The 14530-nt window shown below is 39.4% G+C and overlaps 1 protein-coding gene across 22 annotated transcripts in view; it reads left to right on the top strand.

The window, feature by feature from the left end:
* Positions 1-14530, top strand: part of PLEKHA5 (pleckstrin homology domain containing A5) — a 256164-nt gene that overhangs the window by 186419 nt on the left and 55215 nt on the right. For 15 of the 22 annotated variants that reach the window (XM_021092272.1, XM_021092266.1, XM_021092270.1 and 12 more), the window contains 3 exons: positions 1562-1645; positions 4410-4529; positions 5337-5390. In XM_021092272.1, coding sequence (XP_020947931.1) covers positions 1562-1645; positions 4410-4529; positions 5337-5390 — 258 coding nt within the window. The remainder of the gene's footprint in view (positions 1-1561; positions 1646-4409; positions 4530-5336; positions 5391-14530) is intronic. The other 7 variants (XM_021092279.1, XM_021092277.1, XM_021092271.1 and 4 more) reach the window with 1 other exon arrangement.

The following is a 14530-nucleotide window of genomic DNA, read 5'->3' as shown; positions in this document are numbered from 1 at the left end:
CATGCCCCAGGCGTGGCCAAAAAAAAAAATAGGCTTTATTCATTGTGTTGTCATCTTCTAAGAGTGCAAAAACAATGATGGGTAAATGTACTAGCCCCTTAGCCCAAGTCAAGGGAACCTCTCAGACTATACTAGTAGTCTTATAATGCTTCACACCATAGACTTGCAGTAAAATCAAAGCAGCAGTTTCACTTAATTCCTTTGATGAAACAGTAAGATAATTTTATTCAACCTTGACCTTTTATTACATAACATTTTAACATTCTGTGTGATGCAATGGACAATGTGCTTAAAGCATTGCTATTACATAGCAAAGTACTAAAAATGGTTGTCTCTGGAAAAACACTTGTGTAATTATTTGAGTTGCAAGCTGAACTAGCTCCTTTTTTCAAGAAACACCATTTTTACTTGAAAGAAGGAATGACAAACTAGTTGTTGAGACGTGGTATTTGACAGACACTTCTTCAGAGTGAAATGTTAGCCTGTCACTTCAAGGAAATCAGCCCCACAGTATTTGTCACAGATGACAACATTTGAGCTTTCAAGCAAAAATTAGAATTTTGGAAGTCTTGTATCTGCCACTGTGAGCTTGACAGCTTTCTGGTGCTGAAAGATCAGCAATGGTATTAACAGATATGAGCTACTGATCTTGTATACTGACAAGTGTCACCATTTGGAACATCTGCATAATTCACTGAGCCAGTATTTTCCACATGACCAGTGTTCGATGTCACAAAATCATAGGTGGGTAAAAGAGTCATTTGAAGTGCAAATAGACCAAAGGATGTCAGTGTGACAGAGTATGAAAAGTTCATTGATATGGTTTCAAATACCACTTTGCAACTAACCTTTAAGAAAGTACAACTTTTAGAGTTCCCCTTGTGGCTCAGTGGTAACAAACCTGACTAGTTAGTATCCATGAGGACTCGCTTAGTGGGTTAGGGGTCCGGCATTGTCTTGACCTGTGGTAAAGGTCGCAGACTCAGCTCGGATCCCAAGTTGCTGTGGCTGTGATGTACTCCAGCAGCTGCAGCTCCAATTTAACCCGTAGCCTGGGAACTTCCAAATGCCAAGGGCTTGGCTCTAAAAAAGACCAAAAAAAAAAAAGTACCACTTTTCCAGCTTTAGTATAGTATCAAAGATAAACATCTGCAAATATCCAAAGAAACTGTTCAAGTTCCCTTCCCTTTTCCAATTCTTCTATTGAAGGTGGACTTTCTTCATGTACTTCCCCTAAAAGAGAGAATCACAACAGATTGAATACAGAAGCAGATAGGAAAATCTAGCCAGGCATTAAAGAGGTTTGCAAAACTATAAAGTAATGCCACTCTGGCCACTAAAATTTACTTTTTAAGAATGTAGAAGGATACTGAGGCCAGTAAGTTTGAGACCCACTGAGCCAGAGTATATAGAATCTCTGTTCATCAGCATCTGTATTTTAGTCCAGAAGTTTCAGTACCTGTCTGCTTTCATAAGCCTAGTAGGGGTTTAAAATAGTATTTTATAAATTCCCATCCCTGGCATTGGCCCCAGAATTTATGTTGTGCCTTTATCTTTCTAGCATGTATATGTGCCTGACAGGAGGTCAATGCCAGCTGGCCTGACTTTACAGTCTGTTAGTCCCCAGAGCCTCCAAGGCAAAACGGTGAGTACTGTATCTTTATTTACCATTTCATGTTTTATGTATGTGCTACCCATGGCAGCACATATCTGACATAGCTTTTAAGTTTGAGTTTTCAGAGAGGTGCCTCCCAAAGAAAAGCCATCACTGCTTGTGTGGAAGAGACACGCTCAGCAATAGAATTTGAAGTCATGCAGCCTTTTCAGTGCCATACTGAAACGTCTCCTAAATGACCGACCCCTTAAATAGAAGATTCTATTTTCCAGGTGTATTGTATAACTGGGGAGATTTTCTTGAATGTTAATTTCCTCATCCTTAAAACAGAAGTTGGAGAAGTTCATTAGGGCAGCAGATCCAACAAGCATGTATGTAGTCAAACCACAGGCCTAAGAAGTTTCTCCTGTGGATTTTTATGGAGATTAACTACTTTAGAGCAGAAAAGAAACCGATTTACATATTTATGCAGAGAAAGACTGTTACAAATACTAGGTTCAAGCAAGTTCTTCCATTATCATTTCATAGTCAGTGTTATTCCAGATTGGGAAGGAGTTATATTACCAGACACCAGGACTCTTCAAATTAAAGAGGAAGGATGACTTTTCATTCATTTGATTTTATTGTAATGGCATTCTTTTATCACGGGAACTATGCTTTAATATTGGTAGGTAATCACCATTTCTGTGAAGATGTGATTTGAGGACCTATATAGTTGTTCATTATTTAAAATCCTCTTCCTGCAGTAATCAAAACAACTTCATCTTATGTGTATTTTTCATTTTTTTATTTCATCTTTTACATGCCTAGATATAAGGACAATTTCCTGGCTTTAACCTACTTGTTGTTTCTTTATTAAAGGCTACAGATATCACTTGACTAAAACTAAAAACTTTTAATTAACCGTTGGGATTTTTAAATATTAGATTGTTGGTCTGACAGACATTAATCATAAGATAGTGCTAAGTATCATATTATGAAATTTTTCTCTTCTACCTTGCTCCCTCTAGTGGATATTTAGGATAAAATTTATTTACCACCTCCTTATGGAGGAATCAATTGTGCCTCTTTTTATTTTGCCTCAAATTTTAAATATCAAACAAACTTACTGGAATCTCTTATCCTATTGAAAATCTCTTTAACTCCATAAATAATAAACTGGAGTTTCAAGATTTCTTCTTTCAGGGTTTCTGTCCAATTATGCTCTGGGTTTTAGAATATCTAACTCCTTATCCCACCCTCCTTTCTCCCCGGCAAGACCTCTGGAGCTGGTGATCGTAAGATATGAACTGCCCCCTGAACACGGGGTCACAAGATGTGGTTGCCAGCAAAGCAAAAGCAGCTCTTTTTTTGTTGTGAAATTTCTTCTTTGAGTCATGCACGCACATTCTTTGACTGCTTGATATAAAAGGCTGTTGTCTCTGTGTAGTTACCCAGTTTTATCTAGAGAATCCAATAGTAACTGATTTACTTCTGACATCTTTTTCCACCTAAAGGCAATAACTTTTACTATAACTTCAAATAACAGTTAAAGATGATTTATAGCAGATACAGACCACCATGCATAAAACAGATCAGCAACAAGGATTTGCTGCATATCATCACAGGGAACTGTATTCAATATCTTATAACAACCTAAAACGGAAAATAATCCGATACCTATCTGAATCGCTTTGCTGTATATCTGAAGGCAGCTCAGTGTTGTAAATCAACCATAACCTCAATTTTGAAAGTTATTTGTGTCCCTAAAAAAATGTTTTGGTATGGAAAACAAAGAGCAGCAACAAACAGCCAGAAGAGAGCTAGTGTAATGCTGTGGTGTAGGCAGAACACATGAATCCCTGAACATTCTCTGGCTTGGAGGTTTCAAGAGCACCCACAGCCCTTAAATGAGGAGCATTCCCCTGTGTTCCGTCTGCAGTTTTTAATCATAACAAAGCTCAGAAAAACACCGCATAGTATTTTATGGCCTGTAAGACTGCCAGTGACCATACTTTACTGCATTTCTAATGAAGAAAAATATATCTAATGGGCCTGTTAACGAATTTGATCTGACTTTGAAAGTTTATTCCCCTCAGGGATCATAGTAACCAGTCAGGAACCAAAGATTCTCTGCTTTCCTCAGAGTGTGGAAGGAGGGCTTAGCGCCCATGGAAACTTTCTGTGTATAATAAATACTCTCTTTTTCCTTAAAAATAAAAACTGGTCTTTTGCTTAATATAAAATATCCTGTGAAAACACTAACAGTGGCATTTAAAAATATAATTGGGAAGCAATTAACAGGTCCCAGGTACTGACTGGGCTTAATGATATCCAAGTTTTACATGAATTTTTATTCTTTTTATTTACATTCTAGTCTCTAAAATAGAGTGTTGAACATGCAGGTCTTATTCCATTGCTATAAAAGTCTTAGGTGTCCTTCTTAAACATCTCATTAAAAATGTATTTTAAAAATACTCTTTGACTAGCTCTTACTAAGGTACAAACCTTTATATTTTGGCAGGGGGTGGTGCCTTGCGCTTTTGTACACTTAACATTTGAACATTCTCAAGAGTTCTGAGAAAATGCCTTAAAATACTGTCGTTTTGCTGTATCTTATCAAGTAACACTGTTCCTTCTATTTCTCTAGATATCTATGCATTTATGTAGGACCTATTATCATAGTGCCTAGGCACGATGTATGATGTCAACCATAAGAGGAAACTTGCCAAGAAATCTTGGTTTAATATCTGTCACTTAAGACAACAATTAATCTGTTTTCCACTGTTTGGATTCTTAAATTGTACTCCTTCAGCCAGAGGAGCTTACGCTGCTGCTTATAAAGCTGAGACGGCAGCAAGCAGAACTGAGTAGTATCCGGGAGCACACGTTAGCACAGCTCATGCAGCTAAAGCTTGAGGCCCACAGCCCAAAGGTCAGCTATGAAGAGATGTGTCTGTGTGTCTGCTCTTGTCATCACTCTGAGCCACTCATTAATCGGCTTGATCTGCCTCATTCCTGTTGAGCATGAGCCCATCCCACCATTGTGGTGACTACATCAGGACATCCTATTGACCCTTTGAGAATGCACTGATTTATACATCATTAAAGGAAACCGTGGGTAGGATGCATTTCTTCCTAGCCTTCCATTCACCCACTCGCCCACCACCTTTTGGTTGGGAGGAGGGAAGTTCACACAATTGTGTAAACTTCACAAATAGCATTGTCATTCTCCAAACACTGTAACTTCCACCCCTGGTAAAACAGACATTGAAGAATCCTGTCATTTCCCTGTTAAGTAATAAGCTAAGAGTTGGTTATAGTTTCAGTGAAAACTGTTTTTTAAGTGTCAAAGATTAATTTTTTTGTAAACATTTCTCAAAGGGTTTAATAGCCTCTGCTTACATGAGAAACATCCAAAGAAGTAGTACCACATTGCAGAAAAGAGTTAACATGGAAAGCGTCTAACATTGAGTCTGCTAAAGTCATTGGGAGAATTTTTCCTGCTTAATGTTTCAGCTTCTCTGCATGTCTACTTAATTTCTTATGAAACTAAGTGTAATTTTATAACTTAATACCTCATCTGTACCATTTACAGAGGCGCATGTAAATGAAAGTTGTTGTTTGCTGTGATAAAATAGGTTGTGGAAAACTACCTGTTTTTCCTATTTCAAAACTGACCTTTTCATGAGTTCCACACCCTCTTTCTCTGTCCCTTTGTTTCTTGATTGATGCCTACTAGAATGAAATCCTTTCTCATCATCTTCAAAGGAACACCATATATTTGGATCATCAGGTGGGATTTGAAGAATTTTCTAACTTATCGTGCCTTTATGTTTTATTGTTTTAAATGCAGTGCACTTTTCAGGTTACTCAGGTATTCCACTCAATTTGAGTTGATAGCATGGCTTTTACAAGTGACAGACCAAGAGATCCTTGACCAGGGGAATTCAGGAATATCACAGTAAACAGAAGGGATGGTTGTGGAGGGGAGGAGGGATACAAGTGCTGGGTCTCCAGAAGCTGAGAGCCTGAATTCTCTAGATTTCTTTCTTCCTATCCCAAGAAAACTTGTCCTTATTAGCTTATATCAGCTTGGAGGTAACCTAATTGAAGAAACAGACACCAAGCTATGAATGCCTTATTGGAGGGCCAGGAGGAGGTGAGGTTTAGTGCGCTCCGTATTCCCAAAGGGGACTTTAACTCTGGGTAAAATGCGTGATGAAGATATTCTTTGTTTGCCATCTCCCCCCAGTGTTTGGTTCTTAGTGAGCTGTGTAGAGTGAGTTTTACAGTGACCTACAGTTCCTAGCTTTACGTCAGTGGTGGCAGTGAATAGGGTTGGTTAAGGTGATTATGTTGTTAAACATAAAGATGCTTCTCAAGAAAATGCTTTTTTTCATAATTCATAATTATTACATTAATAACTCATAAGTATTAATAATTCATAATTATTACATTAATAATTATTTCATAATTATTACATTAAGCTAAAAAATTTAGCTAAATGTTCAAACATGACTGTTTTATCAAATGAAAGAGGTTACTGTGAAAAACGGCATAAGACAGTATTCTCTTAATTATATTTGCTCTGTTTGAAACAAAATAATAGTGTACTACTTTAAATTAGTTATATTTAAAGAGGGATTTTTGCATTAGGATAACCCTTTAAAAGATGTTTAGTCATTTTGCTTTTAATTTTTAAAGAGAAATATACTTTTGGAACTTTATTTTCCCACAAAGTGCTTTCATCATGGTTTTGCCCATCAGAATGCTTTAGAAATCAACATTTCATGAATCCAAATTCTGATCTTCACTCCAGAGGTTGGTGCAAATAAATTTAGCCACAGTGTACATCATCCAATCTAATAAAGACATGTTTGCCACACTGTCAGAAAGCTTCTAAAATAGATGGGAAATAACTTTCTTAAAAGCTTCCTGTCTGTAAAGCTAGCGATAGTTCTGAAAAACAATAGGATATTATAAATATCAGGATTAAAAACAGTGATATAAATGTGAATCTGAAATATCTCGAATCTCTGGAAGTAAACCTAGTGCTTTATTTATTAATTTACCATTAATTTACTACCCACCTCAATGGATCAAAACTGAAATTGCAGACACAAAGAATTTGAGCATCTCTTAGGAAAGGACAGGTGAATATATGGAAAAGACCTAGTGGTTTATTTATCAATTTTTCATTAATTTACTACCCACCTCAACAGATCAAAACTGAAATTGTAGACACAAAGAACTTGAGTGGCTCTTAGGAAAGGACAGGTGAATATGTCAAAAAGACCACCATCTGCTGGTGCTGGTCTTCTCCTCACCTCCCTTTGCTGGGTCAAGTTGTTTCTTCCCTCGGCCTTAGTGGCCCCAGACTGGTTTGCGGTTTCAGTCCCATCCCTTGCTTTCTTGGCACGCCCTGCTGAGCCTTCCCAGTTGTGCCATGCTAGCAGTCCTACAGGTGACTTCCAAAATCTCTCCTTTTTAGGCCATGACAAGCTAAGGAAATGGGTTCTCCTCTAGAGCCTCTGGAGCAAACATGGCTTTGCCCACACTTTGGCTTTGCCCCATTGACGTGATTTCAGACTTCTGGCCTCCTGAAGTGTAAGAGAATAAATGTGTGTTGTTTTTTAATTAATTAATTAGGAGTTCCCTTGTAGTGCAGTGGATTAAGGATCTGGCATTGTCACTGCAGCAGCTCAAATCACTGCTGTGGTGCAGGTTCAATCCCTGGCCCAGGAACTTCCATATGCTTTGGGCACGGTGCCCCCCCCAAATTAATTAATTAATTAAAATAAAATCTCAGAGTTCCTGCTGTGGCACAGTGGGTTAAAAATCCCAACTAGCATCTCAGGTTGCTGCTAAGGTATAAGTTCAATCCTCAGCCCAGCACAGTGGGTTAAAGGATCCAGCGTTGCTCCAGCTGTGGCTTGGATTCAATCCTTGGCTGGGGAACTTCCATTTTTAGGTAATAATTAGGCAATTATAAATACATGGTGAGGGCTTTGCCCAGATACTCAGATATCCCCTAATAGGTGTTTATATTTAAGGTTTCCTAAGAAAATCTCTCTTTAAATAAGTCAAAAGAAAGTTAAGATTTCAAATAATTGCGTTTAATATAAAGGAAATATTTACTTTTGAACTATCCTATGTTTTATATCAGCAGTAAGGTTATTAAGTTACATAGAAAGAATTCTTGGTAATTTGGAATTTTAATAAAATTTTTGATTCCACTCAGACATTTCCAGCTTTTAATCTTATTACTGCCAGTAACCTATTTTAGATGACCAGGTGTATTTTTATAGGCATTATTGGTTGCCTGGGTTTATAAACTGATTTACCAATTTTATATGATTATAAATTTGAAAGTAGATTTTAAAACCTGAAAGTCAGAGGCTCTGGTCACATTTTACAGATTATATGTCATACTAAGAGAACATGTATTCATCGATACTCTTTCAACACTTATTCTGCTTGCTCAAATAAATCATCAGAATAACCTAAGGCCAGCAATAAAATCCAGTCTTCCAATAAAATGCCCCTTGCCAGATTCCACGGTCATCAAAAAAAAAATTTTAACTGATTTAAATGAGCTTAATCCCTATCACTGTTCATGAAAAATAGAACCAGAGAGTAGTCTCTCAGTTGCTTCAGAGGCAAATTCATTTCTGATATAGCAAATAAAAAAATGTGGAACTCCCGTCGTGGCGCAGGAAACGTATCCAACTAGGAACCATGAGGTTGCGGGTTCGATCCCTGGCCTTGCTCAGTGAGTGAAGGATCCGTTGTTGCTGTGAGCTGTGGTGCAGGTCACAGATGCAGCTCGGATCTGGCGTTGCTGTGACTCTGGCGTAGGCCAGAAGCAACGGCTCTGATTAGACCCCTAGCCTGGGAACCTACATATGCCGATGGTGTGGCCCTAAAAGGACAAAAGACAAAAAATAAAAACAAAAAATAAAAAATTTAAATGCCTTATCTGAAATTCTGAAGATTTATATATTATACAGTCGATCCAAAACTCTTGACTGCTGGTGTCCATAGCTTGAGCAGTAGAATTCGGTTTCTAACTATCACTGTCATGAAGACAAATTATGTACTGAAGTGTTTTTAAAAATAACAAAAGCTAGGAGTTCCCGTCGTGACTCAGTGGTTATTGAATCCGACTAGGAACCATGAGGTTGAGGCTTCTATCCCTGGCATTGTTCAGTGGGTTAAGGATCCGGCGTTGCCACGAGCTGCGGTGTAGGTCACAGACGTGGCTCAGATCCCGCGTCGCTGTGGCTCTGGCTTAGGCCAGCCACTGCAGCTCTGATTGGACCCCTAGCCTGGGAACCTCCATATGCCTCAGGAGGGGCCCTAGGAAAGGCAAAAAGACCAAAAAAAAAAAAGCTATACTATTTATATGGCAGCATTTTCTTCTGCTTTTTGTTTTACTTTGAAGGGCACTATTACAGTTTGTTTATGCTTGGATAGCTCAGTTAGTAGATTATTCAAAGTCTACATTCATTAGGATGAGCCTAGGTTTATATGTCATTTTTGTGAATTTTAAGATAACAAGTCCCCAAAGTATAACCTGTGAACCTACAAGAATCCTAACTGGATACTTTATGCACCTCATCCAGGTTCTATTTAGAAACTCAAAATGTAACTCATTTTCTTCTCTTTCTGCTTAGTTATCACCGACTATTAGAGAAACTTTCAGTTCCAAATCAAGTGAAACATGGAAATTTCATCCTAGAAGTTCCCTGGTGGCCTAGTGTTTGGGAACCTGGCATTGTCACTGCTGTGGCGTGGGTTCAGTCCCTGGCCCCAGAACTTCCACATGCTACAGATGAGGCACAAAATAAAGAAAGAAAGAAGGAAAGAGAAAGAAAAATTTCACCTTACCTAACAGAATGTGAGAGAGGGGGGAAAGCCATAGATACAGTCTTAGAACAACTCTGTACTTGCTAAGAAGTTGGACATAAATTTGATATTATTAGCAGTTGTAATAGTTTCTCTTCCTGAAGAATGGAGTGCCCCATTGCCATTCTTTGATGGTGAGGGAAAAGAGAATATCTCTATGTTTTTTCTTTTTTTCTCAGAACAGGGAAGATTGAGCATGAGTTGTAGAACTATATGACCCTACCAAACATGTATTTGATGATTAGTAGTTCCTCGTGTTTCCGTAGAGCCAGATGTAAGTCATCTGTCTGAAACTGGATTAACAGGCGTCCATAGAAGTTTACTGTAGTCAACCACCTGTTATTCAGCTGTAAGATACAGAGAGGGCGTAGTGGTTTATTGGTTCCTGTACCCCTACTGGTTATTGTTTTTAATAGTGCCCCAGTGGTTAGATTCCCAAATCAGGCCATGAAATGCTGTCTTTAGCCCAATGATATGCCTAAAAATGAGACTAACAGTGTCACACACTCTAACTATATTAAGGAAAAATCTCCCTCAGAAGATGCCTTCAGAGTGCCAACCTGGGGTCTTCAGAATGTAGGTTTGTTTCTACATCAGCTGGCCTAACACGGGAAGTAGGGACTTCATTTTCTTAATCTTGTCCCTTCAAAGGATTTGTCCCAGTGTCTAGCCCTTGGCTCCTGTAGCCTGGACTAGGACTGGTTGGATTGAGCAAAGGAATGAAGTTGAGATTGTAAAAACTAGACAAGGAGCTGAGGAGAGGGAACTAGGGAAGGTCTCTGTGCAGATGCAGAAGTGGGGCAAGAGCTAGAGCTTTTTTGACAGTCATGAAGGGGTGACCAGTAGAAATGGGGAAATTAGAACGTGTTCTCATTCCTTCATCCATTTTCCTCACCCCATTTTAGCTCTTAGCTCTGTTTGTTTCTTTACTTTTTTTTTGGCCATGCTCATGGCATGCAGAAGTTCCTTGAAGTTCCCATTGTGTCTCAGCGGGTTCTGAGCCCAGCTGGTGTCCATGAGGATGTAGGTTCCTTAACCCCTGGCTCCTCTCAGTGGGCTAAGGATTCAGCGTTGCTGTGAGCTGTGGTGAAGGCTTGCAACTGCAACTCCGATTCGATCCCTAGCCTGAGAACTTCCAAATGCTGCAGGTGTGGCCCTGAAAAGCAAAAAGAAGAAGTTCTGGGGCCAGGGATCAAACACACGCCACAGCAGTGACAGCACCAGATCTTTAACCCAGTGAGCCACCAGGGAACTCCCGTTCATTTATTTCTTGCTCATTTGCTTCTTTCTTACTTTTTCTGTTAGTGATTGAAGAGTGATTAGAAGGGAATTTAGGTGATGTTCCCTTCTCCTTCTTAAAACCTTCCCACCAGCTTTCCATGTACACAATGATAGCAGATCCAGATGCGTGGGTAGGGGTGGACAGAAGGATCACCAGAAAGGCTTTACCGGCCTTTTGTAAGCAGTAAGCTGCCTCCTGGTGGATAAACTTGAATATAACCCAGCCCTCTCCGTCTTCTCCCCTCCTGTTCCCCCCACCATTATGATTATACACTCCAGTAGCCAGCCTCCCCCTATGGGAAAACCTGCTACAATAAATGGAGTTTGACTTCTACAGATGTGAGCTTTCCTTGTGCTGGTGTTGCAGTAGGTAATTTTTCATCTCTCAAACATAAAATTATATTGTAAAGTTGAATGTGTTTTCGCAAATGGCCCTTAAAATTATGACATTCTGCCTTTACTCCCTCCCTTCAAGAGTCACTGTAGTTAATTGCATCAGAAACATCTCATGAAAAAGGGAAAGGAAGGGACATCCCTCAGCCAGCTGCACTTTCTGTTGGGGGTTGCCTGTTCCCATTGTACTCAAAAGTTCTTGGTGAAAAGAATGTGACTCTGCTATGATAATTTAATGAAATCTGTTTACCCCTACCCAGCCCAATCTGTCTCCCCCCCCAGCTAGAACCTACTCACACTTTAGTCATTTCTCAATATAACATTAAATACTATATTCTTTTTTTTTTTTTTTTTGGCCATACCCTTGACGCGTGGAAGTCCCTAGGCCAGGGATTTGAACCCGGGTCATAGCAGCTACAGTGACAATGCTGGATATACTTAACCTGCTGAGCCACAGGGGAACTCCTGAAATAGTATATTCTTTAACACCAGATGGCTAAAGGACTCTATCCCCAAATTTTCATGGAAAATATGGAAGCTTCTTACGACAAACCAGTTTGCCATAGTACAGTAAAAGAAAATATAGCTCAAGTATTCCTTTGATGTTCTTGCTGCATGAAAATCTTTAAGGTTTGCAAGTCAATAGCTCAATTTTTCTGTCTTTTATCAGCACCTTTTTTAAAGTATTACCAAATACTTGTGAAGAGGATAAGAGTCTTTTTTGATTATACTAACCTCTAAAACATCCTGAAGAAAAAGTTAGTTTCTAATTTGCAAGTTTTGTAGTAGCATTCAGGTTTATTATTAATTCTTTTATAAATACTAATTTTTTAATGAACTGTGCACTAAAACTACTAGGGACTTTTGAAAGAAGTCTGGTATTCTGTTATTAGTTGCCATGGACATTCTTCATCAGCATGCTTTCTGTATCCTTTCAAGAAACCACAATGTAAAAACTCTATGCAGACAGGAACTCTGACCAATTTTAAACATACTATGCCAAGGGAAATGCAACAAGGAACAGTTAACTGAGTGTATGTAATTGGTACTGAAGCCATTCAAGGTAAAAATCTTAAGAGTACTTTCTTGCATTTTGTTCTTTGTGTTCATGAAGGACAGCTTCGCTATAAGGGAAGAAATGCTAACAAGATGATTGAAAAGATTCTTGATGGCTTTCATTGTTGTCAATTCAGCAACTTCATTCTATTGAGCTATTAAACAAGATCCCATTTTCTCTAATATTTGAAGGGGTCCTAGGGCTTCTATTTTTAGGGATGATTGAGAGCTACAGGAGGTAAGGTTTCCAGGGGGCGTAGAATAGGTGTTTGAAAAATAGCAAACTACAGAAACTGGAAAATTGAAAGTGTGTTATTTAACACTTACTAACCCAAACTAGTTACATGATAACAGAATTCTGTATTTCCTTTTGCCTTGCTATTCAGAGCGATCCTATCTCTCTCTCCCACACACCCCATTCCTCCTTTTTTTTCTTTCTGTCCCTCCCTTCCCCTGCATATATGATCATAGAAATGGTAGAGAGAAGGAGATGACACCAAGAAAATTCTTAAACAGGATATGGCGTGAAAATGGCAGAATGTAAATAAATGGACCGAAGGTAGATGAAAATTTCGAATGTGGAAAGACTTAATGTATGTGTGCCAATACTCTGATCTCTTGTTCTATCTGGTGCTTACACACTTTGATCATGGTTCTCCTGTTTCTTACAAGAAATTAATCTGTCCCTTTTGCTAATGGTTTTCACTTATCTCAACCCTAATTGGAGAAGTTCCCTGTTTCTTGGTATATTCTCTCATCTGAGCACTCATCCACTCTTTGTTTGGGGGGGTTCTATAATGATTTTAATTTTTCCCATTATATCTGGTTTTACAGTGTTCTGTCATTTTTCTACTGTACATCAAGGTGACCCAGTCTCACATACATGTATACATTCTTTTTTCTCACATTATCATGCTCCATCATAAGTGACTAGATATGGTTCCCAGTGCTCTACAGCAGGACATCCACTCATCATTTTGTTACCAAACCAAACTTGAGTCCATTTGCCTGTGCACAGTAAAGCCAATCTACTGACGCCAGATTGTGGTGAAGGAAAGTGCAGTGTTTATTGTAAGGCGCCAAACTAGGAGAATAGGTGGTCAGAAAACCCAAACTCCCAAAGGGTTTCAGCAAAGCATGTTTAAAGGCCAGGTGAGGGAGAGGCGTCCCAGGGTGTACAATCAGCACAATTCTTTGATTGGTTGATGTTGAAGTAAAAGGGCAGTGTCACAGATGGTAACTTTAGTCCTCAGGTGCCAGTAGGGCTGGAAGGCTGTGTGCTCATGATCATCAAGTAGTTTATTTCTTCCATTTTGTAGTGGTTTTAGCATCTGAAAAACAACTGGAAAGATAAATTATTATTTAGGTATTTCAGAGAGGAGCTACAGCAGAGGGCACACGGAAGGGGTCTATCCCAGAGAAGCTCCCTAGTGTTCTGCTTGGTTATAATTTTACTAGTTGTCTCTTCGTTACTCTTCATCTCTAGTTTCTGGACTTCCTTGATGTAGGCCTGTTTGCAGGAAGTTTACTTTGGAAAGTGATTCCAAGGTACTAGAAGGAGTGAGGGGAAGGAGAGAGGGAGGCAGGAATATACTGTCAACTGCCCTAAGCGACTGGATACTTGTTGACAAATGAATAGGAAGATTGCAGAATTACCCAGCTGAACAAGAGAAGAGGGAGGCATTTGTACTCATTCCCATCATCCACTGACCAAGGGTTGAGAGACTTGACTCTCCTGCTATTGAGGTTATGCATACGTGAGCGCCCAGTGGACTCCCAGAATACAGCAAGAGCTAAAACAGGAGATGGGCTAAGAGGATGTAGCGAGGGGCACAAAGGGCGCCTACAACACCTCTCTGCATTTTCTGCTATCTCCAGTTGCTTATGGAGACCTCCATGTGGAAGTTCTGCCTTCATTACATCCCTGACATGTCCAGAATTCAGGTTGTTATCTGATCCCTCAATTCCCTGACCAAAGAACTAAAAGTCAAAATGGTTCAGAAAACTGGTCACCCTTAACCCTTTTGATGTCACAGACATTTATTGAGCACCTCATTCTTGGGGAGGAGCTCACTGGATTTTGAGAAGGATCAGGACCTTTGGCTGATTGCTTAGACCCAGGATGTAAAGTGGTTTTGTCTGCAAGGAGAAAGAGGAAAGGCTCCTCCAGCTGTGGCTCACACAGCCTCTCCCAGCCCAGTGGATGAGAAGGAAAGCAAATGGCAGGCTACCTGGAAGAACTCGGAACATGATGGTCCTTGGCACCCTGCCTGCTGTTCCAACTCTCAAAGGGTG

The sequence above is a fragment of the Sus scrofa genome, chromosome 5 (genome assembly GCF_000003025.6).
Source record: "Sus scrofa isolate TJ Tabasco breed Duroc chromosome 5, Sscrofa11.1, whole genome shotgun sequence".
NCBI classification, from domain to species: Eukaryota; Metazoa; Chordata; class Mammalia; order Artiodactyla; family Suidae; genus Sus; species Sus scrofa.
Note: the sequence above shows the minus strand (reverse complement) of the source record. Positions and strands in the feature narration are given on the sequence as shown.